The sequence below is a fragment of the Polistes dominula genome, unplaced genomic scaffold, assembly GCF_049000335.1.
Source record: "Polistes dominula isolate Pdom_NZ unplaced genomic scaffold, Pdom_raw_medaka contig_29, whole genome shotgun sequence".
In the NCBI taxonomy this organism is placed as follows: Eukaryota; Metazoa; Arthropoda; class Insecta; order Hymenoptera; family Vespidae; genus Polistes; species Polistes dominula.
In genome coordinates, this window is record NW_028300865.1 from 751922 (window position 1) to 778803 (window position 26882).

The 26882-nt window shown below is 29.2% G+C and overlaps 1 protein-coding gene and 1 long non-coding RNA gene across 4 annotated transcripts; one reads left to right on the top strand and one right to left on the bottom strand.

The window, feature by feature from the left end:
• Positions 1–1129: 1129 nt before the first annotated feature.
• On the top strand, positions 1130–26535 carry LOC107068394 (octopamine receptor beta-1R). Of its 3 annotated transcripts, none has more exons than XM_089177220.1 (5): positions 1130–2159; positions 2292–2645; positions 6843–8099; positions 19361–19582; positions 24759–26535. In XM_089177220.1, the coding sequence occupies exons 3-5, from the start codon at positions 7342–7344 to the stop codon at positions 25063–25065; spliced, it is 1287 nt and encodes a 428-aa protein (XP_089033346.1). In that variant the 5' UTR covers positions 1130–2159; positions 2292–2645; positions 6843–7341; the 3' UTR covers positions 25066–26535. The 3 variants fall into 3 exon arrangements, with proteins under 3 accessions (XP_089033346.1, XP_015180209.1, XP_015180211.1); XM_015324723.2 differs by having other exon boundaries at positions 1130–2004; XM_015324725.2 differs by having other exon boundaries at positions 1130–1750; positions 2535–2645.
• LOC149033743 (uncharacterized) lies at positions 20472–24750 on the bottom strand. The gene is made up of 2 exons (XR_016178314.1): positions 22601–24750; positions 20472–20563 (listed from the first exon to the last, which is right to left on the bottom strand). It is a non-coding gene; the product is annotated as an uncharacterized LOC149033743 (long non-coding RNA).
• Positions 26536–26882: the final 347 nt, after the last annotated feature.

Below are 26882 nucleotides of genomic sequence, written 5' to 3' on the forward strand. Positions count from 1 at the left end.
AAAGTACAACTTTTCACGATTAATAACGGATGATATACAGACGACAGCTTTCTACACCCTAGGACATATAGAGAAACGAGAGATAAAAATAATTTCGATGCAGCACGTGTTCGCGTATATAATTTTGTTACCTTACTTTCGCACGCTCCTCGTACTTTATTTTTATAAAATAAAGTATTATAACAATAAATTGCCACTTAGTCGAGCATGTTGTTTTTTTTCTTCGAAATATTCTCTTTGGAAGCTTCGTTGATAGATCATTCATTCATTCATTCAATATTTGTTTTTTGTTATTGCTAAAATGTAATTTTCTGTATACGCGTGAGTAAGAAAATGATTAATAAAAAAATATCCCTATCGTATTTTACACAACTTCACGTTTATATTAGCTCTGGGTTAATTCGTAACTCGATTTATATTGGAAAATTGATTGAAAGTAAAAAAGAAAAAGAAAAAACAAGAAACAAGATTTCAGTACAATGAATATTTTTAAACATCTATATATATATATATATATGTACATATGAAAAAGGGTGGGAAAAAAAAGAATGAGAGTTGATGTTTGAGATATCGTGTAAAAATTGAATACAGTAATAACAAAAAATAAATAAAAAAGATTACACACGATGGGGGGATGAATAATGAATAAAATATACAACCAAAGAATATGAAATGTATCTAAAAAAAAAAAAAGGAAAAAAAATTGAACTCAAATAAAAGGTTTACTTTTTGGTCAGAGACCAATGATAATAATAAGGGTTGAAAATGTAAAAAGAAAATGTCAAATTGATAAAAAAAAAAAGAAACCTATGGAGGAACTTTTGAAATCGTAAAGATGTGCCGATAAAGAAGATAATAGAAAGTGAGAGAATAAAATGAAATAAAATAAAAGATAAAATCCTAGAGCTTCACCACCACCATCACTTTCACCACCACCACCACCACCACCACCACCTTCTCGTATTATGGTAAAGATAGAGGCGCCACCACCGTAAAGCAAGCTTTCGGAGGGTGGTAATATTAGTGGGTGGTGGTAGTAGTGGTGGTAGAGATGGTAGAGATGGTAGAGGGTTGAAGGGTGGTGGTGTCGGTGGAAAGCGGGAAAGCTTCGACGACTATTCACGACCACCCACAGTTCATTCCGGCCGTGTTAGTTGTGTGAGCAACATCATCACATCAATCGTGTATATTAAATTAAACATTTGAACAAAAAATATGTAATTAAATAAAATCCCATATAGGATAGAAGAACAAAACGAATCTTTCATTATGAGTGATATTCATGCGACAAAATATTCCTATCATCGATAAAATTAAAAAACAAAAACAAAAAAACAAAAATAAAAATCAAACAAACAAGCAACGAAACCAAACAAAAATCATCGTGGTATGAGATCGTGCGTTCATTCGTTCAAGATGAAATATAAACAAAAACTATTATTATTAATTAATATTATTAATTATATGTGTGTCATCGATACGATAGTACGTGTAAATGACAAATGACATCTTTTTATTCGTTGATAAAAAAAAAATTCAAAGTCAGTTACGAAGAAAACGAAGACGAAACTCTTACTCGTCAAAGTGGTGTTGTTGCTGCTGCAGCTGGTGGTGGTGGTGGTGGTGGTGGTGGTGGTGGTTCTGGTGGTTCTGGTGGTGGTGCCCGGATATCGGTCGAAGAAATTTCTTCGTTCGGTGCCGGTCGTTGATCTTCTACCCCTTTTCCACCACCTCCTCTTCTCTCTTTAAGGTACCACCAACCAACGAATCTCGTCGTCTCGGACGCGCGCGCGCGAGCATCGACCGATCCTTTCTCCTCCTACTATCTCTCTCTCTCTCTCTCTCTCTCTCATTCTCTCATTCTCTCATTCTCTATTTCTCTCTATTTCGTTTCTTTGTTTCTTTTTATTTTCCCGCGAATCGTTCGATCAGATGGATCGGTTAAGATGGTGTTAATGGTGTTGCTAGTGGTGATGATTGTGAAGATGATGATGGTGGTGGTTGGTGGGTGACCTTTTAAATCAGAAATCATTCAAATAATTTTAATTATATCAAACACTTTATTCACATTTATTTATAATAATAATAATAATAATAATAATAATAGTATTATATTTGCCATTTAAAAAAATAATTAACAAATAACGATAGAAGTGACGGTGTGTATAATAAAAAAATAAAACATCTACTCAAATATTACTTAAGTTATTTGTTTTTTATTTATCATTATTATTATTATTTTATATTAGTGTATTCTTCATTTTTAATATTGTTAATTGATTTGAGATTAGACGACGATTAGAAAGATAGATGCCATTGAAGTTAAATTTACGATGTAATCTTACGTTTTAATCCCGTTCGTTACGGACTCCCTCGTGTTCCTCGTGTTGCGAACGACAGTGACGAACGAAAGAAAGAAAGAAAAAGAGAGAAAGAGAGAGAAAGAGAGAGAAAGAGAGAGAGAGAGAGAGAGAAATAGAAAAGGGGGAGAGAAAAAAAGGTGGAAAATACGACTCGGTTTAATGGTTCGTTAGCTAGGGAAATAATGTAAAAGGTGGACTTCGAATGCAAAACGTCGAACAGCTGATATTGCTGCAACCCCCAACTACCCCCACTCCTCATCGTTCTACAGGGCAAATGACAAGGTACGAAAAATGTTACGCTCGTGATAGTGACACGCGAATTGATTTCGATTCTTCACAGATAAACGTTTTTAAACTAACGATGTTCTATATATATATATATATTTGTTAGAAACGTCGATAAACTACTATTGCACCTATTGCATTTTAGGTTATATTATTTTTTTCTAATTTTATTTATATATATATATATATTTGTTAGAAACGTCGATAAATTATTATTGCACTTATTGCATTTTAGATTATATTTTGTTGTTTCTAATTTTATTTATTTATTTATTTATTTTTTTTTTGTTATTTTTAAATAAAAATCTTCTAACAATTTTGAACACATATGTAAAATATTTATTAAGTAAGAAAATGATAGAAAAAAAAAAAATAATAATATAACATTAAATTGTCATATTTTTCAACTGTAAATAAATTCGAGATATTGTAAAATATAAATATGAAAAAAATGAGAAAAAAAAAAAAAGAAAACAAGAAAAAAAAATACATTAAACGATTTGAATTGAATAGAAACGTTTTATATACGATGATAACGATCACATATTTTGATATTTATTTTTCTCTTATCGCTTGCGATTTTCCAAGAAAGGTGTGCAATGTAAAATATATATGTATTATATATGTTATACATATGTATAGTATATGTTGTAATAGTCGCGTACGCGTAATCGATTTTCGATGAACCGATTGAAAGAGAAGTTCATTGCCGTAGAGTAATATTTTTTTGTTCCATCGTTCCATCCAACATGAACGAGGGGGAAAAAAAGCTTAAATTGCTTCAAGCGCAATTACAACCCTGACACTTTCTTCTTTCTTTTTGACTTTTATTTTTATTTTTTTATTTACTCAGGAATCACATACATACCTACGTGTAACATATTCCTTTTTTTATTTTTTATTTTTTATCTAAACGACATTTACAACGTTTGCTTTAACGTGTCAGTTTATTTAATAGCCATCTCAATGTTTCGTAAAGTTGATCAAACAAAATTCACCTAAATCGAAGTAAGATTTGGAATACGTATATATATATATATTTTACGATGACAGTAACATATCTAGATATCTGTAAAAGCTCATAGGATATAGTATAAATCCTACCCATCTAAGGAAGCAATATATTTAGTTAAATCCTAAGGTATGAATAGAAACTGTTATAGTTCGTGGATAAATTGAATCTAAGGAAGAATTCATCGGCATGTGTGTTTTCAACTAGGACAAGATGGATTTAATAACATGTCACTCAATAAGTCTTTTATTTGACACACATATGGCAACACTGTTGATAAACTCACGTGATATTCCTCGTCTAGTATTAATCTTTGAATCAGTACATGTCCAAATTTCATAGCATTTTGATCGTTAATTCAGAAATTACAGTCGTTTTAGTAACCCCCCTCCTTCCCCCTTCCCCACAGTTTTGTCATTTTCAAGACAATGGATAACGACGAATTTTGTGTGTTGATTAAACATTGTTTTTTGGTGAAGAAAACTATTACTGAAGCCAAACAGTGGCTCGATGAGAATTATGGGAATTCTGCACCCAAGGAATCGATTATTAATTATTGGTATGCTGAATTTAAACGTGGCCATACATGCAGAAATGATAATGAATACTTAGATCGTTCAAATTCGTCAGCTCCAGTTAAAAAACAAAAGATCACACAATAGTTTTGAATGACAGTCAAATGAAGCTGACACCTTATAAAGATATCAATAAGTGTTAGTGTTGTTGACATGAATTAATTTGACATGAAAATTTGGGTATACTCGTTAGTTGCTTTTTGAAATAGGTGCTGCGTACTGCTCACATCGGATCAGAAACAACAACAACAATCAGAAACAACATTGGTTAAATTGGATGAATGACGTTTTGAATTTCTTCTCCATATCAAACGTACTCTTCAAATTTGCCCCCACCAGCAGCGACTAGTGGCTTTTTTGAAGACATGCTTCAGAAGATTGCCAAAACTATGATCTAATTTGAGAACAAAGACAAATCGTTTTACATAAAAGTTAGCAACAAGTGTTAAAATAACGTTGGAATTAATGTATCAATTTAAAAGGAGAGTAGTAGTATATGTTGATAAATAAAGTGAAATTGGTAGAAAATTTGTTTTTCTTAGTTAAACCAAAGATTTATCGAGTGACGTGTCATGTAAATATAAACGTGTACATATGTAACGTATATATATATATATATATATATATATAGGAATGTATTTATTATATATACATCATAGAGTGAGATATAACAAATAGAATTTCCATATTGAAATGATTAGTTTTCGTTTGTAACTATAAAAGGACCTACTATTCATTCTTGTTGATTAACGTTATAATAACGACTCAAAAGGTTTGTCAAACGTGACAGTAGTATGACTGTAAATTTGAAACGTCATCATTTCTTACAATAGTAATCATATTTCTCATACGTGGTGTATGTAAATATCTGTGAAACTTCAAAACTACGTTAAATTCGATCAATACTTTGATGATTAATACGTGTAACGTTATATTCCTATAAAAAAAAAAAAATGATATTGTTAATAATGAATTTGTAAATAAATATTTGCCAACTGACAATGTAAAACAATACGCGTTCTATTGAATCTAACAAATTATACGTTGTTCGTAATAAACAAAAAAAAACAAAAACAAAAACAAATCAAATGAAACGAATCGATTGTTATAATAAATTGGATCGAATCCATGATGATAAAATCGAGATTTGACAAATGTTATGAATTTCTGATCGGATTGAAAACATTGTGGGGATCGTTAGAACTGACACGATTAAAAGTTCGAAAATGGATGAGATCGATTTTAAAATGGTTCACGAATGTTACACCAACGTCCAGTTTAAATCACGAGATCAATTTCTATCATCTTGACTGACTGAGTTCAAATGATATTGTTTATTCTTATACAATTGGCGAATGTTCATTTCCTCATAATTCTCTCAGTATATTTGTATTTTTATATTATTATTGTTTTTTGTTTTTTTTTTTAACACTAGATATACCAAACCAGTCATTTTGATTAGTCGAACACCATTTGAAATCAACATTTCTACTTCACACGTAACATTTGATTTCTGTAAATAATTTTAAAATGAATTTATAGACATTGATCTATTACAATTATTATTGTTAAACATTTTTTCTTATTTTTTTTAAGAATAAATAAAGTCTGGAAGCTTCAAAAAGTATTTCTTTATATACACCAGTAATTTTGATTAGTCAGGCGCCATTTTAATTCCAAATTTCTACTTCACATGTAACATTTGATTTCTGTAAATAATTTTCAAATGAATTTATAGACATTTATCTATTACAATTATTATTGTTAAAAATTTTTTGTTATTTTTTTAAGAATAAATAAAGTCTGGAAGCTTCAAAAAGTATTTCTTTATATACACCAGTAATTTTGATTAGTCGGGCGCCATTTTAATTACAAATTTCTACTTCACACGTAACATTTGATTTCTTTAAATAACATAAATTCCATTTATCTATTAAAATTATTATTGTTAAACATTTTTTCTTATTTTTTAAGAATAAATAAAGACTAGAATCCCCCAAAAATCATATTTTTTTATACACCAGTCATTTTGACTAGTGTGGTATACTAAAAATGGCGGTATATCTAGTGTTAATCTCAACGATAAACGGTTTTTCGTTATACAACTTCTTTTTTTTCTTTTTATTCCTTTTTAATGCTTTCAACATAAAAAAAAAAAACAACAACAACAACAACAACAACAACTTAATAGCTATTTCAATTAATTTTACTTTGTATTTTTCCAATAATAATGTGAACGTTAAATGAGTTTAGCTTAAGGAACACTTTAAAAGCCAACCTCCGCGTTATGCACAGCCATCGACTTCCTTGTGCAATTGCCATAATTCGCATAGTGTGTTTGTATATATGTATGTATGTATGTGCATGTATGTGTGCTTTGCGCAAAGGTAATTATTTGTAGATTAACTTTGACGATAAGTCACGTTAGAAACTACGGTAACGAATGGAATCGCGTTTAAACGTTTACAGGAATTTCACGAATGGATTGACAATCAAAATATTCCCTTGAATTATTTTCTATTGTTCAAATAACATAATAAAAACAAAATAAAACATTAAACGTTAGTCAAATTAATTTACTTACTGTTTTATTTATTATTGTTTCAGATTAACTTGAGGAACGAACGTACCAACGGAAAACACAACTTTTAAATAAATTGGATTTAATCGAATAACAAAGAAGACAAATTAAATAAGTGAAGAAGGATGAAGGTTAATAATAAAATAATAGAAAAATATAATCGTAGAAGAATTAATGGAAAATCATGTGGACGAATTTTAATCATCGAAATGGATGATGAACCATACAAGTTCAAATGATCTCAATCATGTAACTTAATCGGTGTTAATAAAGAGACAAGTGATACGATATTATATTTTCCTCTTACGAACTGAGTGAAAATCAAATGAACAACAAAATACCTTGAAATAGGATACTCAACGAATGAACGAATGAATGAATGGCTTGAAGAAATACATTTCAAAATATCATTTCCATGGACACCGAATCGAAGGATGTAGAAATGTCAAAAGAAACGGAAGGATCGATCATCAGAGAACAATAAAAACCTCATTGGCTATATATTAATAAAAATAAAAGAACAAAATGGAATTGAACGATACGATGGAAGAGGATACTGTAAATATAACCGATTTACCGGATCGATTATCAAACATTTTGATTGACATTGTTCATAGAAATGAAAATGAGACTTACGAACGTGGGAAAAATACTTACGAGGTTGAACACGTGTTAGTATTGACAGCTAAAGCAACAGTGATGGGTTTTATCATACTTTGTGCATTATTTGGCAATCTTCTCGTAATAGTGTCAGTAATGAGGCATCGTAAATTACGAGTAATAACAAATTATTTCGTAGTATCGTTAGCATTGGCTGATATGCTTGTTGCAATATTTGCGATGACATTTAACGCATCAGTAGAATTGTCGGGCAAATGGTTGTTCGGATATTTCATGTGCGACGTATGGAATTCTCTCGACGTATTTTTCAGTACCGTATCAATTCTTCATCTTTGTTGCATCAGCGTGGATCGTTATTATGCAATAGTACAACCATTGGATTATCCATTGATCATGACGAATCTACGACTTGGTGCAATGTTAAGCGTAGTTTGGTGTTCACCAACGGTCATGAGTTTTCTTCCAATATTTGCTGGTTGGTATACTACCAAGGAACATCTTGAATACAGACAAAATTATCCCGATGTGTGTGTATTTCAAGTGAACAAATTATACGCGGTTATAAGCTCAAGTGTAAGCTTTTGGGTACCTGGCATTATTATGATCGCAATGTATTACAAGATTTATCGTGAAGCTGATCGTCAAGAACGTATGTTGTATAGGTGAGTTTTATAAATGTCAATCATTCTTTTTATTATCTCTTATTTTTTACATGATAAAAATGCATCTTCCGTGTCATGTCCGTGTCGTATCCCCATCGGAGCCACCCCCCATCGGTTTCTTCAAAATATTCTATTTCAATGTTGCGTTGGTATATATATATATATATATGTGAAAGTGTAGTTTTATTTCGTAAAACTTATCGATTTTAATATTAACGCACACGATGGATTTCCTTGACGTTTTTTTTCCCTTACTGTTCTCATTTGAAATTTTCATTTCGTACAATTTATACACTGTATATATATATATATATATATATGTTCGTATATTCGTGAATATTGCTTCCGGAGACGGCAACATTTTACCAATTTTTTTTTCCATGACCTCATTTATAAATTGGGAAAGTGTACTGGCAAAAAAATAGCTTATGTTTTTATCTGGTCAAACATTTCTACATATATATAAATATATATCTATATATATTTGTGTATGTGTGTTGGTTCGATAGTCGCACGTTTGAAAAGTGTCCTAGAAAATTTCAAAGCACTTTTCCTATTATCTTTATCTTTGAGAAATAACCCTTAAAATACGTGTCATATACATATACATATACATATACATATATATATATAAGCCCTGTGTGTTGTCATTCGTCCGTTTCCAATTAGAGTAAAAGGTGTGAAAAATATAGACAAATCAATGCGTGAACAAAAAAAAAAACCTTTTCTTATTATTATTCGTTAAGACTGTTCTTTTCAACAGATGGAATTTATAAATTAATTTCGAATTTCGCGATTGTGGCATTGACATTTTTCACATATTTCTGACAAGAATTTTTGCATCAAGGATGTTCTTGACGTTTTTTGATTTGCCATTCGATTATTTCTAGTACATTCAGAGAAAATCAGGCCATGGTAGGATAAGATTTAATTTTATCCTTCTTTGTAAAGCTCTTTCTAGAAAATGGGTCATATACTTCGAATCAAAGGATCATTTTTTTTTTTCTTATTAATCGAACAAAGATTGAACAATTATGATGTATACAGTTTCTTTAATGTAACTTTAAGATTTAATATATTTTTGATTTTCTGATGATCTCTTCTTCTGATTTAAAAAAAAACAAAAAAAAAACAAATGTTTCTTTCCATTCATTTATTTAATTCAACTGTGACTTTAATTACGAATTTTTTTTTTTTTTTGAATCAAATATACTTTCATTCTAATATTTCATAAATAAACATATTTTTCATCTTAATCAAGAATTTGTCGATTTAATCAAATGAATCGATCATTTCTTTTGTAATTTATTTATGCAAATAAAAGAAGATCTCATTGATGAAACATAAATCGATATGACGTCATTATCACGACGCATGACAGGCATACATATTCTATACGAATGCATTAGTCGACATTTGTATATCGAATTTACTTTTTCATAATTATAACGAATTGTTCCATGTTACCATGCAAATGTCAAATATATGACAACTCACGATAGATAATTATTATTAACATAATATTAATATTGTTAGGCAAACAAGGAGACGTTAATTATTGAAAAATATAAATGAAACAAAATATTAGATTAATTAACTGTAAATATAGTGTCCGAAAATTAACGCAAGATTTGAATTTGCCGCCACTTTTGCAACCCTGAAAAAAAGAACAATTTGACAGTTGAGAGTTTAGTGTTAGTAAAAATGGAGTTTTAAACAATACAACAATGTGTTTCAATTATTGAATAATATTTCTGAAATAATGAAAGTATGGCGGCTGCAAAATGGCGGTATATACGTGATCAGAAGTGGGCCGCCCCCTAAATCGTGTGATTTAAAAACTGTATTTTCAATTTAATTTTTGCTATTATTTTGAAACACCCTTTATATATATATTAAACCAGTAATTTTTTCAAATTACATATTCATATCTATTAAATGGTTTTTTTACGGTAATAGGTAAAAGTCGGTTTTAATCGACGTTTGTCATTTTCTTTCATTTAGTTTGATTTTCTTTTTTTTTTTTTTACATTTAACTTTCATATAAGTCAATTTCACGTTATTTGATATTTGATCATTTTTTTTTATATAACCTATCTATCATATTTCTATTTAAAGTTCTTCCTTCAAGTCTGCCATTACGTTGAGAAAACTGAATTATACTTTTTTTCTTTTTTCTTTATGAACTTCCTCAAAATCAACGAGACTTCTTTCATTTTGTTTTGTTTTTTTTTTCATAGATAGTTTTATAATAAAAAAGGAAAAAAATGTTCATCTCCAATCAAACCTACCATTACAAATATTATCAAACGTTAATATTGGAGGTTACGTTCAATCTTTGAGGTTAGGAGAAAATAAAAAGAACAAAAAATATATTACTATATATATATATATATATAAAAGAAAATCATTGAAATATGAAACTTGATAAAATTGAAATTGAATATTTCATCAAATATTTATCATATTCATCATATTCAAACGGGTTTGTTTTTTATTTACATTTTGATATTTGAATTATGAAAATATGTATAAACGTATTTTCTTTAGTTTCTTTTTTATTTCTCTCATAAATTTTCAATCACATTCTAACCTATGCTTGTTTCTTGTTGTATATCAAAACGATCGAGAATTTTGATAATACCCTGCGACCTTTAAAACCTCTCGAGCCCTTTTACAACTTTAACCCCGAAAAAAACTCCCTTTTTTCGAGACTTGCTAACCTTTTTAATAATCAAACTGAAAATATGAATTTTCTCCAAGTATTATATTTCATTTCATCGAACAATATGGCGGACAGACAGATGATCATAAAATTTAGCCCAATTTATCAATTGGAAGGGTTGGTTCTGTGAATTTGTGTCTATTTTTTTCGTTCAAACTTTTTATTTCGTTTTTACAAAGGTCAATCACATCATTTTCAACGATGTTTGTGCAATGCTTGAAAAAACAATGCAATTGTTGGGACAAACAAACAGTACTGCATTATGCTAATTTCTCATATTCCATTGTACCATGTATATGTTTACTCTCACATTGAAATATAATACTGTGACAAATACAATTGTGCAATTGTTCTTCATACTTTTAAGTGTAAACAAAAAAAAAAATTGTTAATGTTGTTTGACAAATATACTTTTTACTGACGTATCAAATTATGAAAATATCACGAATCTTTTGGTTTTGTAAAATATCCCAAAACCTCAAAGAGAAAGAGAGAGAGATAGAGAGAGAGGTTTCAACGAAATATTTACAAGGTTAGGTTGTGTGTGTTTGTGTGTGTGTGGGGAGGGGGGTGGGGATTGGTAAAGAAAAAAATAAACTTATTAATCTAATCGGAAGTGACCTAATTTTTTTTTTTATTCTCTTCTTCTTCTTTATTATTATTATTATTATTTTTTTTCATTTCTTTTTAATACGAAAGAAAGATGGATGGACGACCACCGAGGTCAATGACGAATCAAACGAAACTTCTCGCAGAGTCTTTGGTCAAAGGAATGAATAATATAAGTTCGACGGAAAAGATAGAAAAAAGGAAAATAAAAGAAAATAAAAGAAAAGAAAAAGAAAATATGAAACTCATCGTCGTCTAGCTAAAGGCTAAAGGCATCATCCATGAACTGGGAGGATACGAGTCGTTCGTACTGTTCCACTTCTCAGATGGTATAGATGCTTATAGGAAAAAAAAGAAAAAGAAAAAGAAAAAAAAAGCCAAAAGTGTCGTTGATAAAGAAAAGAAGAATGCATGATTTTGATCCCCTTAGGGTTTTATTTGACCGCGATCGAGAAACGCCGCCGAGTTGTCCTAGAAAGTCAAGGTATTCTCTCGTTAATGAGCTTTTGTGTTCAAGAACCAATGCCAAGTATAATTCTAAGACGATTTATGCATCCAAAAAAAATTTCCATAAAGAATCGACTGATCGATATATGTATATATATATATATATATATCATTTAAAGGGGATGTCATTTATTATTAAGGGGATTGAAAAGTAATGGCGTCGTTATTACGAATGTCAAATTATTTCTAATATTTTAAATCAAAGAATCGATTGATGATATTTAAAATTTGCATATGAAATAGTGACTAATTAATTTAGTTAATTAATTTAATTATTGATTAATAATAAAAATTTGTTTGTTTGAATTTTGAGGTTAAAATGGGACATTACTGGTCTGGTTCACTTAATATCAAATAATTAATAGAATATAATTATATAAATGAAATAAAATAATGTCATCGTTAACTTTGACATTAACATAATTCATTATCAATATAATTAATTACATAAATTATAAATATAAATATATAATTATATAATATATTTAATATAATATTATATTAGAGTGATCGACAAGTAATGGCGTCGTTACTACGCATGTCAAATTATTTCTAATATTTTTAATTCAAATACCCGATTGATGATATTTAAAATTTGCATATAAAATAGTAATAATTAATTTAGTTAATTATTTAAATAAATGAAATAAAATAATGTCATCGTTAACTTTGACATTAACATAATTCATTATCAATATAATTAATTACATAAATAATAAACATAAATATATAATTATATATAATATTTAATATATTATTATATTGGAGTGATCGACAAGTAATGGCGTCGTTACTACGCATGTCAAATTATTTCTAATATTTTAAATTCAAAAACCCGATTGATGATATTTAAAATTTGCATATCAAATAGTAATAATTTATTTAGACAATTATTTAAATAAATGAAATAAAATAATGTCATCGTTAACTCTGACATTAACATAATTAATTATCAATATAATTAATTACATAAATTATAAATATAAATATATAATTATATATAATATTTAATATATTATTATATTGGAGTGATCGACAAGTAATGGCGTCGTTACTACGCATGTCAAATTATTTCTAATATTTTACATTCAAATACCCGATTGATGATTTTTATCGTTACAACATTAAAGATTGTTAATTTAGTTAATTAATTTAATATATTGATTATAATAATGTTGGAAAAAAATATATTTGTTTGAATTTTAAGGTTAAAAAGCAACATTACTGTCTGCTCCATCTAATATTAAATTATCATTATGATGAAATAAAAAGCAGTGATAAATGTTATTATAAGAATTAAAAGTAAAGGTATTACATTAAAAAAAAAAGTGAATAATTGTTAAACAAGTGAAATGAAAAGTTTTCTTAAAGTGTATTCAGAAAATATACCCTATGGTAAAATATAAACAGATCGTGTTATATATTTTCCTCTCAAGTATTACAAAGTGTACTTGTTTTTCGTGCTTTCAGACTCGGTAGGAGGCTAATGTCTGCTTGTCAAGCGAGCAACATTATCCTAAGAGCAAAGTTTTACGAGATAAAGGAAAGTGTCGTTTCATTCAACCTTTCTAAGAAACACATTTTAACTTTGTAAGTATCGTTCATTCGAATGATGAAATAAAATGAAATGAATTAGAAAAAATCATTCAATCAATGAATATGTGATTTGATTTGTAACTTAACGTTAAGTTACAAATCAAAATGATCTTACTTCAAATGTTCATAAGTATTGACAAGAGGAGTGAGTGAGTGAGTGAGTGAGTGAGTGAGTGAGTGAGTCGTATATTGATTTTAGTATCAAACGGAATAATCATTTGGGACATATTATTCCATCTTGACTTTTAGTTTGAAAGTATGATGTCGTAGAAAAGCAGAGTAATGAGTGTCAGTAGCAGCAGCAGGGTTAAAGAGGAACAGAGGTAAGGGGAATACGAAGTAAGTAATAATCCTTTAGATTAAGGCTTTGAGATGGATAACCCAAGGCTCCATTTTTCCATCTAAAAAGGAACCTTTTCTGAGTAACGAACTCAAAAGGTTAGGGATTTTACGAAGACGATTTGTCATGTGAAACCTATCGAGATGACATCCTGAACTAATTGCATTCGACAAATGCTTTTTCATATATATATATGTAATATTTGAAGCTCTATTTTGAAGCAATGAAAAGGGGTAGTATTTTCATGAAATAATATCCAACCTATTCTTCCTTTTCCTTCAATTATAAAATCATCAATTTCAATAGTAATTAATTTGATTCATTAAATTAATTGTCCGAATTATAAATGAATATAAACGTATGAATGAAGCATAATAAAAGGAAATTATTTTGAAATACATCGCGGCGGGATTATGGAAATATGAAATATCGAATATTTCGTAGGAAAAATAAAAGAAGCAAAAAAAAATGGAACTACGGTTTTTTTTTTGGTTTTTTGTTCTTTCTCTCGATTAAATGTTCGTATCTATACTTATTCATTAAAATAATTTCGTTAAGTTAATTTTATGGAAGCCAAAAATGTTACATTCGACAAAATATATTTAAAAACGAAACTTTATGAGATTATACAGTAATGGAATTACATCCGAGTGCAAAGTTTCGAACGAAATTTAATGGTCCAGTAGGTTAACATTGGAAATATCGAACATTTATATATTTATAATGTGAATCTATCTTTACTGTATTTAACGGAAGCCATTGAAAAAAAAATGTTTCTACGGAAAATCCAAATAATGAGCATTATGCTAAAAATAACAACCGCAATAAAATACGTCGTTTAATGGTATCAAAATAGAAATATGTATTCGCAAAGTAAGGTTATAAATAAATAAATTATTATTAAGTGAACAAAATGAATAAGAAAAAAAAAAAACAAGAATATTAGATGGAGCAGACAGTAATGTCACTTTTTAACCTCAAAATTCAAACAAATTTTGTATTATTAATCAACAATTAAATTAATTAATCACGTGTTATCAACAATCCCTTTTTTTCTTATCTAGTATACAAATTTTTAATATGATCAATCGGTTTTTTGTTTTTTTTTTCATTTAAAATATAAGAAATAATTTGATATGCGTAGTAACGACGATTTAAATTACTTTCCGCCATTACGGGCGAATTCCAATTCTTTCAGCCATTAGGCTGAGACTGAATTTTATTTATTCAATAATTATATATATATATATATTATTCTTGACAAATAATTGAAATATTTCGTTAGAATTTGTTTGTTCTTCTTGTTGCATTATTTAATTTGCATTAACTTTTGAAATAACTTATATTATTATTGTTACGTATGTTGATAAGTTACAGTCAAGGATAAGTTATAAGAAGTTAGTAAGTTATCTATTTATAGAATCTAATTGCAAATCTTTTAGTATAAAAGTATATCGTTAGTTTATAGACAGTATAATCGATATACACCTACCAGCTACCTGTTAGAACCGATCGAAACTAATGGATCCATATATATATATATATATATATAGATGTTTATAATTATAAAAGTAGTTTAATGTAAGTCATGTATCTGAGGATAACCCCCTCCATCTCATAACTCAATGCGTTGGGCTCGCGGATGTCAGAAATGATGTCTTTGGGACCAGCGACAACAACTTCGACCCAGTGCTGTCAGATCATGGGTAAATCTTACCCCTCTCCCTGTGCCACTGGGATGTCGAGGAAAGCCGAGTGTAACCGAAGTTGGCGGTTGGCCACGAAGTGGCACACTATGAAAGCGATTCGTGTCCATGTGTTCGGACGACACGAGTCGCTTTCATAGTGTGTCACTCCGGCGTGCCCGCCAACTTCGGTTACACTCGGCTTCTTTCGACATCCCAAACACACGGACATCCAAAACTTTCATTGTGTGCAATCCCAGTGGCACAGGGAGAGGGTAAGATTTACCCACGATCTGACAGCACTGCTTCGACCTAGTGGGCTCAGGGGCGGCCAGACTCCTGCGCTTTGCAAGGGAGTCGGGGCTGCCCGCGGGACCGCTATAGTCATAGATTTTTCCCCGCAAGGGGCCCGGGCACAATGGTCCAGAGACTGAGCGCCTGGGTATACAAACCTCAAGATAAAAAAAAAAAAAACAAGTCATGTATCTTATGTTTCAAAATATTTCAAAGATTACACATTTAAACATTCAATAAATGAATGCATATATAACATTGATAAAATAACAATGACACTAATTGAACTTTTCAATTTTCTTTTACAATTTCAACCACTTTCACAATATACGATGATATTACGTGTGATTTTTATGACTTATGACAAAGAAGAGTCGTAAGTAATAAAAAAAATAAAATAAAATAGTGATCGTAATAAATAGAAATCAATCGTTTGGTATGATTTAAGTATCAACTATATATAAACATAACTATATATAACAAGGATAATAGATTTGTTACGTTTGAACGTAAAATTTCAAATAGAAAAAATTAGTGACTTTTTGTTCAAAGAAAATAAATGGCGTAAGCAAAAAAATGCTTTTCTTGTTTCTATAGCTTTCAACGTCAAGTAGACTCTTCATATCGATCTTGTTAGTTTCAATGATAAAAAGAGGAATCGATGGTTTCTATTGTTAATCACTTGTATGTAGAGTTATGGTCATTTCGTGGAAAGGAGAGAAATAACGTCCTAGATTATAACTTCAATATTTACAGTTATTATAATATATATATATATATATATATATATACGTTATGTTATACAATATTATATTATTATAATATATATTATAATATATTAGTATGTTTTATATTATATTATATAATGTAAAATTATTATATGAATATTAATAAACATTAATATAATATATAAATATATAAAATAATATTTAATAATAATATACATATATTGTATATAAAAAAAAATATAGTATTATATATTATAAATTATATATATTTTATTATATAATACTCTATAATACACACTATAATATATATAATATATTATAATATATATATTATATTGTACTATACAATATTATATTAATATAATACAGTACAGTAATATTTGTTCGTAAATCTTTCAGCTTTGAAACGTACTCGTCAAATTAATCCACTATCAAACATAGGATTCGGGGTTTATGAGGGGTTGGGGGGTGGGGGAGTGAATTGATTGCCTTAGGCAAATAAATTAATCGTTCGACTTAACTAGAAATGAGAGAGAAAGGGTAGGAAAAAAAAAGAGATAAAATAAAAAGTAAGGTAAGGGTTAAGTGAAAAACCTAAACGCATAAAATTCTTACTTTCGCAATAGTCATTTCATTATTCGTTTTGTTCTTTTATAGTCGGAGGAACACATAAAGACGAGAAAATAAGATAGATAGTCGAGTACAAAATATAAAAGTCTAACGAATGATGACGTGAGAGTTTGTATATTTAAGTCTTACGAATAAAAAAAAAAAGAAAAAATAGCATAATGTGTGCACATCACACCAGTTAGAAGTGAAACTATTAAATATAAACAAGTTTCGAGAATATAATATTATTATATAATATTATTTGTACTTGTAATCTGTAATTATTTATTATAATTATAAAACATGCGCGCCTGTTCGTATGCAACCCGTCCAGACACAGTTTGAAAATGTTACTTGCGAGTGCCATCTACTCAAACGGAATTTGTTTTCCAATCCAAACTGTTTATAAACGTATGTATGACAGGTTGCCTATCTTTCGGGGGCAAAAACAAATTCCATCCGGACAGACGGCGCTCGCAGGCAACATTTTCAACGTGTGTCTGGCGGGTTGCATTCATACAGGCGCGTATTTTTATAATACAAAGAAAGTAAATAATGAAACATTTGAAAAAATGCTTGCAAATCAGATATTTGTATAAATTATGATATGTTTGTCACTTTTTCTCTTCTTACGTAATATTACGGCCATTTCTTTCCCCCACTCTACATCAATAATATATAATATAACGTAAAATATGTATATATTGAAAAAAAATGATATCAACTGAATAAAAGTATTTATTTTGATTTATTTTCTTTTTTTTTTGGTATAATGCTTTGATATAGGTTATGTTCTTACTTATCCACGAACTAGGTCGTAGACTGTTATAAACCTAGTGAAAAGGGAAACGAATAATAGATACTGTAAGCTGGGATTTTGAAGAAAGAGACAAAGTCGTCGAGACATATGAAAAAGAGTGGAATATGGATAGGTACGGTTTGTAAAAGCGTTCAAGAAGAGATCTTTCATAGTTAACAGATGAAAACACGAAAAAGTAGTAGAGACCGTATGAGTGTATGATTAATAGGTTGACCAATGTCAAGGTTTCCCTTACTGATAAGGATAAAGATAAATGATTTCATGAATAATTATCATACTCTGTCAAAAGCAACATTTTGTATAGTTGCGATACTTCAACGATCTTTACCTTTTACAGGTTAAACAACGAATACATATATGTATAACATTGAAAATATCTAACGGTGAATTTCATTATTAACATATCCAAGTGATTAATTTAACAATAGGGCGATATCAACTGAATATGAAATAATGAAACTTTGGTAATTGTATTGAATATTATTTTCCTCAAGGTCAGATAATATATATTGAAAATTAACATTTGCAATAGAGGTATTGTTTCATATTACGATAATAACATCTCAATTTACTACTATTCGAAAAAAACCTCACTACTTTTCGGAAATAACCTCACTTTCGGAGTAACTTTTCTAAAAGTAGTGAGATTATTTCCGAAAAATAGTGAGGTTTTTTCCGAAAAGTAGTGAGGTTATTTCCGAAAACTAGTGAGGTTATTTCCGAAAAATAGTAAGGTTATTTCCGAAAAGTAGTGAGGTTTTTTCCGAAAATTCCTGAGGTTCTTTCTGAATATTTCGTAGGTTTTTTCCGAAAAGTCTTGAAGTTTTACCCGAAAAGTCCTGAGTATTTTTCTGAAAAGTTCGTAGGTTCTTTCTGAAGAATTCGTAGGTGCTTTTCGAAAAGTCCTAAGGTTTTTCTGAAAAGTTTGTAGGATATTTCCTGAAAGTCCTTAGGTTTTTTCCGAAAAGTTCGTCGGATATTTTCGAAAAGTCCTGAGGTTTTTTCCGAAATGTCCTAAGGTTTTTTCCGAAATGTCCTGAGGTTCATTTCGAAATGTTCGTAGGATATTTTCGAAAAGTCCTTAGGTTTTTTCCGAAAAGTTCGTAGGATATTTTCGAAAAGTCCTGAGGTTTTTTCCGAAATGTCCTGAGGTTTTTTCTGAAATGTCCTGAGGTTCATTTCGAAATGTTCGTAGGATATTTTCGAAAAGTCTTGAGGTTTTTTCCTGAAAAATCCTGAGATTTTTTTCGAAAAGTTAGAATTTTTTTTTTGCAAATTGTAATCATCTTAAAAATTTAATTCTTTAATTAATTTGCTAATTATTTTTGTTTTTCTTTTTTGATTTCAGAAGCAAAGTCGCTGCTGCACTATTAAATAAACACATGCGATTTAATGGTATTTCCGCTGGTATAACATCATTACCCACGGTAGATCAATCGTCGCATGATCTTCAACCGGAAGAACCACCTATCACCAGCAGCAGTAAAATGAAACGTGAGAGGAAGGCTGCCAGAACACTCGGGATCATCATGTCAGCATTTTTAGCTTGCTGGCTTCCTTTTTTTCTCTGGTAAAGTAATATTTTAATAATTTTTTTTTATTTATTCTTAACAATTATTTCAATTTACCAAACGTAAATAATCTTTATCATTAAGATGAATATGGTTGATTTATTGTGTTATCAAATATCTACAGAATTTTTATTTCTTATGATATAATTTCCTTTTTTTTTTTTTTTTTATTTAATCCAACAAATAATCCTGTTCTTTAATAAATCTCATAAACTTTTTACAGAAATTTCTTAGAAAAGAAAAGAAAAGAAAAAAAAAACAAAGAAACAAGAAACAAGAAATAAAACTCAATTATCAAACTTTATGATCAAAGTAGTCGTCGAATGAGTTATCGAGTTACAAAATAAATCATATTAAATGAAAAGAATTTTCCATAAATTTCTAATAAACTTGTCAAGTTTATTTCCTTAGTAAAAGTAGGATGATACTTCTTATTAAAGTATATATAACTGTAAATTATTATTGCCATCATTTATCCTATCGGATATCTACAAATATTATATACGATGTGTATTCTTAATACTTTGAATAATATCGTGTTACCTGCAAAAATAATAAGTCAAGTGTTCGAAATAGGGTTCATTAATTGTTTAATAATGTTCTACAACAATTTCAAAGAAACATTTTCATCGAATGTAACTTTTCAAGAATTAGAAATGTTCCCGTTTCTTTCTTTCTTATTTTCTTTCTTTCTTTTATCTCACTCATAATTCTTTTTTTGGAAACGAGCCAATATTTAATAATACACGAGAAAAACGTCATTATTTCGATCCTTGTTAAATAGACCGAAACTTTGATGATGTCCAATTTTCTTGATAGAGTTTCATCTTCAACATCTCAAATTCTCAAAACGTGGTCCAATATTTCTTAAGTCGTACCTAAAGTTTCTTTTCTTTTTTTTTTTTTTTAATAATTTTACGAGAGCACGTTAATATTTTTTTACGTTGAATAATATTATATACAGTAAAGAAAAAGATAACCTAAAAAAAAAAAGAAAAATTATTATGCAAACAATATTGTGCAATTTATCACGAAAAAAAGGAAAGAAAACCGGAAACAAATTTTCTGAGACAATGTAATATTTTAGAAATGAAATGTTTACATTAACATCTAATGAGGATAGTTGATTATAAGATGAAAAATTCTTTTACAGAATATCGGCCATGTTTTTTTGGCAATTGAAACAAATGTATGAATGCAATTGCATCGTATCGTTTGCTACCCATAACGATCCTAATTTTTCTATTTTACAAAATATCAATCCTTCTATGGTTTCTATATCCAAAAAAAAAAAGAACTAAAATAAAAATTGAAATGGTTATTGAAACGAAAATTCCTAAGGGTGCGGTAACACTGTAAAAAAAAAAAGGTGAGAGTGTCGTGTACAGAGACGATCGATAGTTTCAAGTGGAAAAAGTAGTGTGCTGGAACGATCTGAAGTGGTTTGCCCAGAACACGATATATAAGTCTATCCATATAACCCAACCTTGATCTGTCACAAGTATATACATGTATGGTTCATCGGATATATATATATATATGTGTATGTGTGTTTAAAGTGCTACCTCTAAGCATTTCATGTAAGCACTACGAATAGTCAGCACAATGGTCCATACAACGGATGTACTTTCCTACGCGAAATGTTTCAAGATGAGTCTTAGTCTCACATAAGAGAATCTCGAGTGAACAAAAAAATATGAATCATTGTCATTATTAAAACTGTCAAAAGGTTATAAAAAAACCTTAACCTTGATCGAATCAAATCAAATCAAATCAAATGGTGATATTAGGGACCCTATAGTGAGGGACGCGCCATGTACATTGCTGGGGAACAGGAACTCGTGATAGTCACGTGATTGTATGCGAATAATTCAAACGATTAGTTATAGGTTAGGTTTGTACATTTATACACTTGTAATTATTAAATGAGTAAATTAAACTTACACTTATAGAAAATTAATAGAAACAATATCATACAAAACAATTAAATATAAATATCACAATAAAAACTATAAGTATTCCAAACTTTCAACTAATCACAGCCGTTGTTAATACATACTAAAGATAAACATGGCTGCTCGATGCAACGGAAGCTGTCCCCCCCCCTACATTTTCAGCCTAGCAATGTACATGGCGCGTCCCTCCTATAGGGTGGTCCCTAGCTGATATTAAGGGGGACCGAAATGTAATGGCGTTGGTGTTTCTACACATGCATATTTTTATTCAATTTGATATATTATTATAAAATTTGCATATTAGATTAAAAAAAAAAAATAATAATAATAATAATAAGGTGTGTGATTATTAATTATAAAAATCCAAAAATTTGTTCAATATTTAATCGTTTGAATTTGAGGTTAGAAAGCGACATTATTTTCCACGATCCATCTAAAATATAGTTTTAATAGTTACGTAAAGTTTTTCTTTTTTTTTTTTTATTTGCAAATTGAATGAACTTTTATTCGAATTGATTAACTTTGATATTCCAATAGGTTAATTTAGAAGACAAAAAAAAAAATTTTTCTCGATAAACCGATAGATTTTTTCCACCATGTGCAATTAATTTAATCCTTTCACGTAATTCCTGCGACATGTCGATTTTCAACGTTATTAAATTCTTGCGATTTTTTTTTTTTGTTTTTTAAATATTTAATATAATCGATAACAATGAAGAGAACATTCAAGGTATTAACAAAATTACCAATGATGATGATGATGATGATTATTATTATTATTATTATTTCGGAAAGATTGTTAATTATTGAAACAATCAAAAGAGAGATTCATTTGAATAATCCGGATTATGATGATGATGATGATGATGATGATGATGATAATAAAATACGAAATATTTGTTGTATACAATGATAATATTGATTAAAAATTGATTTATCAATTGATATCATTCGAAATAACAAATAGAAATATAATGAAAATTAGATGAAATCTTTAATAAAGATTTGAGTAATTTGACGTTTTCGTTATTTCATCAAACAACGTAAACCGATACTACTCACCTCACTTTGGGTGTTCGTATAACACTTGACCTAGCTACTACTACCTTCTCTCTTCATGATACTTCGATTCCCTCGAATGACCTATATATCACGAAGGTCACTACTTCGATACGGGCTCTTTCAACAAACTACGATTGGTCAGTAAAACTTTACAAAATTCACGATGCTTAGGTACTATTTTTATTTTTTTATTTTTCATTAGTGACCTCGAGTAAATATAATAAATCAAAGATGAACTTGAATCTTTTCTTTGTTTGATTTTTCTTTTTCTTTTTGTCTCTCTCTCTGTCTCTCTCTTTCAAAATTTTATCGATACTCGTTATCTGTCGCAATCTCGACCCAGATTTTTATTACAGTTTATTAACAAAACGGAAATACACATCATTATATCATATTATTACAATTTATAAACACAATTAGTTGTTTATGAACAAAAAATGATTCAACGAACGTAACAAGTCACTCACTCGATAAGTCTTTGGTTTAACTAAAAAAAGAAACATGTGTCCATATTATACAAGTTCGAAGTAAAACCTTCAAATAATTTTTAATAGTTACTTTTTTTTTACTTTTTTTTTTAAATTTATTTTATAATATTATTTGTACTTGTAATCGGTAATTATTTATTTTAATTATAAAACATGCGCGCCTGTTCGTATGCAACCATCCAGACACATTTTGAAAATGTTGCTTGCGAGCGCCATCTACTGGGACAGAATTTTTTTTTCAAATCCAAACTGTTTATACACGTATGTATGACGGGTTGCCTATCTTTCGGGGGCAAAAACAAATTCCATCCGGACAGACGGCGCTCGCAGGCAACATTTTCAACGTGTGTCTGGCGGGTTGCATTCATACAGGCGCGTATTTTTATAATACAAAGAAAGTAAATAATGAAACACGTTTCATTTTTTTAAATCATACGACCTCTAAACATTTTAAACATATTAAAATACTTTTACGCATGACGGATATAAACGTCAAACACACTTAATCAGTTAAGTGTCGTGTTATTGTACCGAATGAAAAAAGAAACTAACAAATCGATTAATATTTTCTATGTTAAAAATATCAAATGAGCTTAAGCTGTTTCTTGTTAGGAAGATAGTTGAACAATGTAGTAAAATTCAATTAGAAACGTATCAGAACATACTCTTGTTTCTTGTCTTCGACCAATTACGATCAATATCAATCATAACGTTTTATTTATGTAATATTGACCTTAACTTTTGTTCAGATGTACCAAAAATAGACGAAGGTTACGATTATCTTTCTTTTTTTTTAATTGAATGACTAGACTTTTCTATAAAATGTTTTTCTATTAATCGAAATAACTTTGATTAAATATGTGTGAGTAATATTACTGTATAATATATATATATATATATATATATTTCTATTATTTTACTATTAACTACTTTGAACTCACATAAAACCTATATTAGTAACAAGATTTGTCAGTATTGTAAAGTGAAGATATAAATAATGTGAAAAAGAAAAAAAAAAGAAAATAGATGTCAATACATTTTCATTCGTAGCTTTTTGACATCGTAGTTTTCTTGTCAGGAAATCGCAAGAGTACGAAGTCACATTGAATTCCAATAATACCGGTGGAAATAAGAATCCTCTAGCAAAAAGGTGTCAAGGAATTGAATGGAAAAGAAATCGAGGGGTCCGTTTGATGCAGTATATGTCCTACTGTAAAAGCATCCAATAAACTTGTTTCTTATTCTATCAATAGAAGCAATTTTTAAAATCATATAACATACTGTTGTTATGACACAATTAAAAAATGACGTTATTAGAGTAGATAGGTCGAATTGATACACCACACCCCTGCCACAGATCCCAATATATATATATATATACTAGGGGTGCCCCGCCACGCGTTACTGTGGCTCACAATTAGTCCGATACACACGTCTTAAAGTCAACGAATAACCTAATATTGCAATTATAAATTGAGATATAAACTATTCTATATTTCAAGTTAAATGAAACTGCACACAGTGTAGAAAATTTGATTAAAATCCGTTCAGTAATTTAGGAGTCCATTGCGGACAAACAACATGAAACGTAATTCATATATATATATTAGAAGATATGTATATGTATAAGAATATTTGATAATATTTGTTCTTTTGTTTATGTTAAATAGGTACGTCATAACGTCTCTCTGCGATGCCTGTGAATGCGGTGACATTGTAGTTGCAGTAGTCTTTTGGGTTGGCTACTTCAACAGCGCATTGAATCCATTGATTTATGCATACTTCAATCGTGATTTCCGTGCTGCATTTAGAAAAACATTAGAGAGTTGTTGTGCAGCAATAGGACCTGTACGAGATCTTGGACAAATTCATAAAAAACAAGATTTGGTACACAGTAATGCGTCATCGGAACTTCACGTTAATAATCAGTTGAGAACCAGTGAGATGACGAACGTGCATATCGAAGCATGCATTTAAAATCGATCCTTTCTTTCAAATAATATGAATAAGAAATAAAAGAAGATGAGGAAAATCAAAGGACACCCGATAGAGAAACATTAATAATAAATATGAAATAATGCAACATGTGGAATTTGAAGATACAATTTTGTTCGTGGAAAGTTTGGGGATCAGAAGTTTTGGTCGAATTTGAAAGTACGTATTGAAAAAAAAACATCAAATAAAATTGTTTACAGGATTTTTTATAATTGCATTGGGATCTCTAACACTTGAATACGCTATCTGGTGGTTAAATACAAAATTAGATTAGATAGGTCGAATTGCTACGCCATGCCCTTGTCAGAGATCCCAATATATGTGGTTTTTATTTTAATTTGTTTTTTTTTTTTTTTCAATTGCTATCACACTCTCTCTCTCTTTCTCTCTCTCTCTCTCTAAAATTGCAAGTGAAAAATTAAAGTGAATAACAAAATATATTACAATTTCAAGAAAATAATCATTGATTCATGAAAAACAAAACAAAAATAGTATGCTAGAAGAAAACGGTATTGCAATATTCTAAGTAATTATATATATATATATATATATATATATATATATATATATATATATATATACTTGCATCTAAATCGGATTATCCTGTTATCGAGCGAGAAATACAAGTTCCGTACGTCTACCCCTAGGGATTCTATTCCGGTCGTTTCCTATCAGGTTAATAAATAAGGCTTCTTCTACCGAGGAATCGATTAATTGCACGATTGCGATAATATTTCAACAATAAAAACGATTAAATCGAATTAAAATTGAATCCTGAATGAGAGAACACTTTTTTATTTAAACAAAATCATTTTTTTGCGGAACAAACAAACAATCTTTTCTCATCATCATCGTCATCATCATCATCGATCGTAAGCTACAGCTATGTTAAAACTAAATAAAAAAAAAAACAAAATAAAAGCTTTTCATCACACAGATCCTATCCTATCCTTCCCCCCCCACCCCTCCCAACCTGAAATCTTTTACATTAAACCTTTTTTTTCACGAATGTGAGAAAGAAATGAAAAAGAAAGAAAAAGGGGCGGGGGTAGGGGGGGGGTGAAGAAAAGTTGCAACGGCTTGGTGGTATATACGTTTTTAGGCCGAATAATTGGAAACCAACCCCCCTCAATCTCAGCCCTCATACTCTACCTGAAAATTATCTAAGGACAAAGGATTCCAATTTACCGAGAGAGAGCGAGAGAGAGAGCGAGAGAGAGAGAGAGAGTGTAGCTTTAATACGTCAAGGGCCGTTAAAGTAGAAAGTTAGAGAGTAAAATTAGTCCTTTGGTATCAAGTTAGGTTCCAAAAAGTGACTGTTCAATTAACCAACAATAGAAGAAAAAAGATTTTGAAAAAGGATATGAATTTAAAACAAAAGTATCGATTGAAGAAAGAAAATTTGTAATTTTAATTTTCTCGACTGACCAAAAAGAAAAAGAAAAAGAAAAAGAAGAAAATTGTAAGTAATAAGACATTGTTGATTTTAATTAGTAGATGAAAGATAATAATAAAAAAATAAAAAAACAATTTACAAAAAGATAAAAAATGTTCTTATTATGATGACTAGTCATAGAGAAAGAAATCGTTTAGTGAAAGTGGAAGAAATTTTAGGGATGTTAAAATAATGAAGTAATTAAATAAAAAGAAAAGAAAAAAAAAGTGAGGTTAGTTCTTCTTTTGTACGTGATTGTACGTGATAGATCGTTCTTCTTCTTATAATCAAAAATTATATTATTTTATATATATATATATATATATATATATATGTATATAATATTATTACATTATTATTATAT

Excerpts from the sequence above, each read along its gene's own strand:
- LOC107068394 (XM_089177220.1), top strand. The coding sequence starts at position 7,342 with ATGGAATTGAACGATACGATGGAAGAGGATACTGTAAATATAACCGAT. Across the intron at positions 8,100-19,360 it reads CAAGAACGTATGTTGTATAG|AAGCAAAGTCGCTGCTGCAC; the intron begins GTGAGTTTTATA and ends TTTTGATTTCAG. Across the intron at positions 19,583-24,758 it reads TGGCTTCCTTTTTTTCTCTG|GTACGTCATAACGTCTCTCT; the intron begins GTAAAGTAATAT and ends TATGTTAAATAG.